Raw genomic sequence first — 3509 nt, 5'->3', positions numbered from 1 at the left:
GAAGGGCGCCCTGTACGTTGGGCACGAAGTATAGGAAACTTGCATGGTTAAAAAGAAGGGCGCCGCCTACGTTGGGCACGACTTCCGCCTCATTTTTACAATGCGAGAACTCTATCTTGTATTTCTAGTATCTTTGATAGATATAAAGAGTATTGTTATCTCTTTGATTGTTATACAGTACTATATTTCGCTCAGCTCATTCATGATCCAAGTCATAAACCTGATGGAACGTCCCCGGATCTTTCTTTTCATTTTACGATTACTGCAAACTCACCAAACAAGTAATGTAGGACTATTAGAATTGTTTTCAAGAAGCATTGTAAGTTGTGAAATTTCATCGAAGTCAACAAGTGAAACGAATTATGGATTTCAAAGCATACTGGCTTCTCACAAAGTTCATCGCTCCGCTAGCCTTGACTATTGTTGCAGTTGACCTCTCGGACCAGGTAAATAAATTGTTTATGTATGTATGATCAGGAGAGGGACTAAGAAGACAAAAAATAAAGGTCACGAAACAGATAAGGCCTGACCTATAATAGCACACCTGTCAAGGGCCTCACACTGGCTTGCTTGAGATTGGCAACTTTTTTGAAATTATGCTGGAGGTCACAAACCTTAAGTGCAGCCAAGCGTCGATATTTCATATACACAAAGCACTCACCTATGAAACGCCAAAAGGACAAACAATTAAGAGGCGCAGTGCAAAAGTCAAGTAGCACATTGCAAAAGTTGAGTGACACGCAGTGCAAAAATAAAGATGCGTGAGACTTGACAGGTGCTGTAGACTATTTTCGCAAAATTTGAAATGAAAATTACCGATAACCTCAACTACCACTGAGGGACTTCCAGAGCCTAGGCCTAGGCCTACGCACTTTTGTGCTACATAGTTCACCAGTGTGCACGTGGCTCTCTATTCGACACAAAGTAGCTGCTCAGGCTGTAGGCTTGGCCACTGGAGCTACAAGTAATAGTGATCTGGTCTTACAGAGGTCAGACACAGTGGCGTCTCAAGGGGCGTGCGGGGGGGTTGGGGTGCACACACTCCTCTAAAAATTATTTGCGGGCCCCCCAGTCGCCCAACAAAAACAAAAATCACGGTCAAGTAGTTGACCTAAAATCCATATTTTTTGAATTGGCACCTCAACTCGATCGTCAAGGGCCCCCTTCACCTTCGGTCCCCCCCCCCCACATCACCACCCTCATTTTCAAGACTTCCATTGGTCAGACAATTTAGCGGGGACCAGGGAGGGGAGGGAATCCCTAGTCAGTGGTGGCGCCAGGAATTCCCCGACGAGGGGTCCGAGGTCCCCAACAGGTGGGGGAGGGGTGATGTCCCGACGAAAAATTTTAAAACTTTGCTCCCGCCATGTACTTTATTTTCACCAGGTTTTGAATCGAGGATTATCGTCAGCGAAGAATGCCACCGAGATGCTTGCCATATTTGGTATAGCGTATACACTCACACAATTTGCCTCAGGACCTTTTCAAGAATTCAAAAACGTTTCCTTGGTGCTGGTGCACAACAAGAAGGAAGCAAGGATTGGGTTGATAACGCTGTTCCTACTCTCTGCAATTGTCATCACACTCGCGTTATTAATTGGTAAACAATAGTTTTTTGTATAATTAAATAAGAGATCTAATTAAAAATTTGATCTACAACATTTAAACCATTTATAAACCATAAAAACAATAATTATAAAATTAAATTGTTCATTGTTGAAGGAATAATTTTGTCCTATATTTGTTTTTTTTTTTTAGCGTATACCGACTTTGGGTATTTTATAACTCATACGCTATTCCGCTTAGATGAGGATGTGGGCCAAGCTACAAGAAAGGCTGTACTGATGCTGAGTTTCATCCCACTTTTTCATGGAATGGTAAGAATGATTTACAGGAGTGATGTATTGCCCTACCTTACGTGTTATTCTACTAAATACTCAGTATATTGCCAATACTTACGGAAAAAAATTCCCAATCAAAGTAATTCGATTTGGAATCGAATTCACAACCTCCAGCCCAGAGTCATAACAATATAGGCAAGTCATATTGAGGTTGTAGGTTCGATTCCCACTGTAATAACTTTCAATTTTTTTCCGAAAGTATTTGGAAACATATTAATTTATTTGGTATGATAACAGGTCAGGTAGGGCAACATCATTCCTATAATATTTTCCTGACGCAAACATTGGAATATAACTTTACTGGAAGAGGGAAAAAAAAGTAGTAATATTTATTCTTTCCAAATCCCCCCCCCTCCCCCCTGCAATTTTAAAATCCCGATTGATGGAGATGGTACAAATTAATTTGATTTAATTATGTTTTAATTCTCTAGTCCTGGTATGTAGCAGGTTACCTTTTGCAGCTAAAACACACCACCCTTGTTGGGTCCGCATCTGTGATGGATGTTGCTGTTCAGGTAAACCATGCAATTGTTATTTTTTCAATGTTTGTTGAATACGGAAAAACAGATTCTAAAGGAGTATGTAATATACAGTAGGCTGTCTTCTCTTTTTAGATAGGCACTGTGTTTGGGTTACTAAAAATGGATATAGCAAACACAAGACCAGTGTTAGTTCCAGTCATTGCTGTCTACACTGGCATCTTGACTCGGTTCAGTATACTTTTCATTGGATTCCTCATTCACAGAACAGTGAGAAGGACGAACGAAACCCAAACAAACGTAAGGCGATTAATGTTGAATAGTGTGTAAAAAAGTGATAGACTTGGCTCCTTGACCTATTGGAGAAAAGCTCACACTTTTTAGTTCCTATGCATGTAATGCAATAGGAACTATTGTAATCACTCTTGCTATTTCCTATGTTTTTTATTGTGTGTAGTGTGTATGTGTGTGTGTAGACATTTATGCAAATGCGCATGCGTCAAAGAAAAGTTTTCCGACATTTTGTTTTACATCGCGATGCAGAGTTCAGTCAGGGCTCACGCTAACCGACCGGAATGTCGGCATAGATGAAACTATTTTGGTTTTACGGCAAAAAAACCATCTGCTGTTGGCATAGGTATTTTGAAGAAGGCCTAAAATAAAACTAAAATGTTTTAATACTTGCTGAAATACAGCGTTTCTTCATTTAGATCTCCATTTTTCACTTAGTCCATGCGACGTTTTTTTCTGTTGTATACGTATGAGTAGTCATATGAAGGTACTATATCCCCGACAGTTGGCTGTGCAGCAATGTACCCTTTGAATGCAAACTGAAAACAGGTGAAAATATAAAGGCAGCCGACTGTCGGGTACATAACGACTATCTAGCTTTCCACAAAACATGAGGCCTAAGCTAGGCCTAGTTCAGTATTACTGCGATGCAAGTGTAGGCCTAGTTAGATCGTTTAATCAATGATATCGTGTTATCGTCTAATACAATTAAATAATGTGTGTAATATTTAAGAATGCACCACGTGAGTGTTATGCGGTTGTAGTGTAGGATACGTAGCAGCTGTCTCTTCTACACATCTAGATGTGTATAAGAGACATGTATATAACAAGTATAAAC

At 40.0% G+C, this 3509-nt stretch overlaps 2 protein-coding genes across 5 annotated transcripts in view; both read left to right on the top strand.

Moving 5' to 3' along the window:
* LOC117101500 (progressive ankylosis protein homolog) overlaps positions 1–3509 on the top strand; it is a 24473-nt gene that overhangs the window by 1271 nt on the left and 19693 nt on the right. The gene's annotated exons all lie outside the window — the stretch shown is intronic.
* LOC117101501 (progressive ankylosis protein homolog B-like) overlaps positions 184–3509 on the top strand; it is an 8237-nt gene continuing 4911 nt past the window's right edge. Inside the window, exons 1-5 of one of the 4 annotated variants that reach the window (XM_033241472.1) lie at positions 184–446; positions 1387–1600; positions 1759–1877; positions 2333–2416; positions 2516–2680. In XM_033241472.1, the coding sequence (XP_033097363.1) occupies positions 363–446; positions 1387–1600; positions 1759–1877; positions 2333–2416; positions 2516–2680 (666 nt within the window). In that variant the 5' untranslated portion in view covers positions 184–362. The remainder of the gene's footprint in view (positions 447–1386; positions 1601–1758; positions 1878–2332; positions 2417–2515; positions 2681–3509) is intronic. The other 3 variants (XM_033241473.1, XM_033241475.1, XM_033241476.1) reach the window with 3 other exon arrangements.

This window comes from Anneissia japonica, unplaced genomic scaffold, assembly GCF_011630105.1.
Source record: "Anneissia japonica isolate Jap-2015-1 unplaced genomic scaffold, ASM1163010v1 scaffold287998_len430063_cov162, whole genome shotgun sequence".
Lineage (NCBI taxonomy): Eukaryota > Metazoa > Echinodermata > Crinoidea > Comatulida > Comatulidae > Anneissia > Anneissia japonica.
This window is presented reverse-complemented; position numbering and strand designations above follow the sequence as displayed.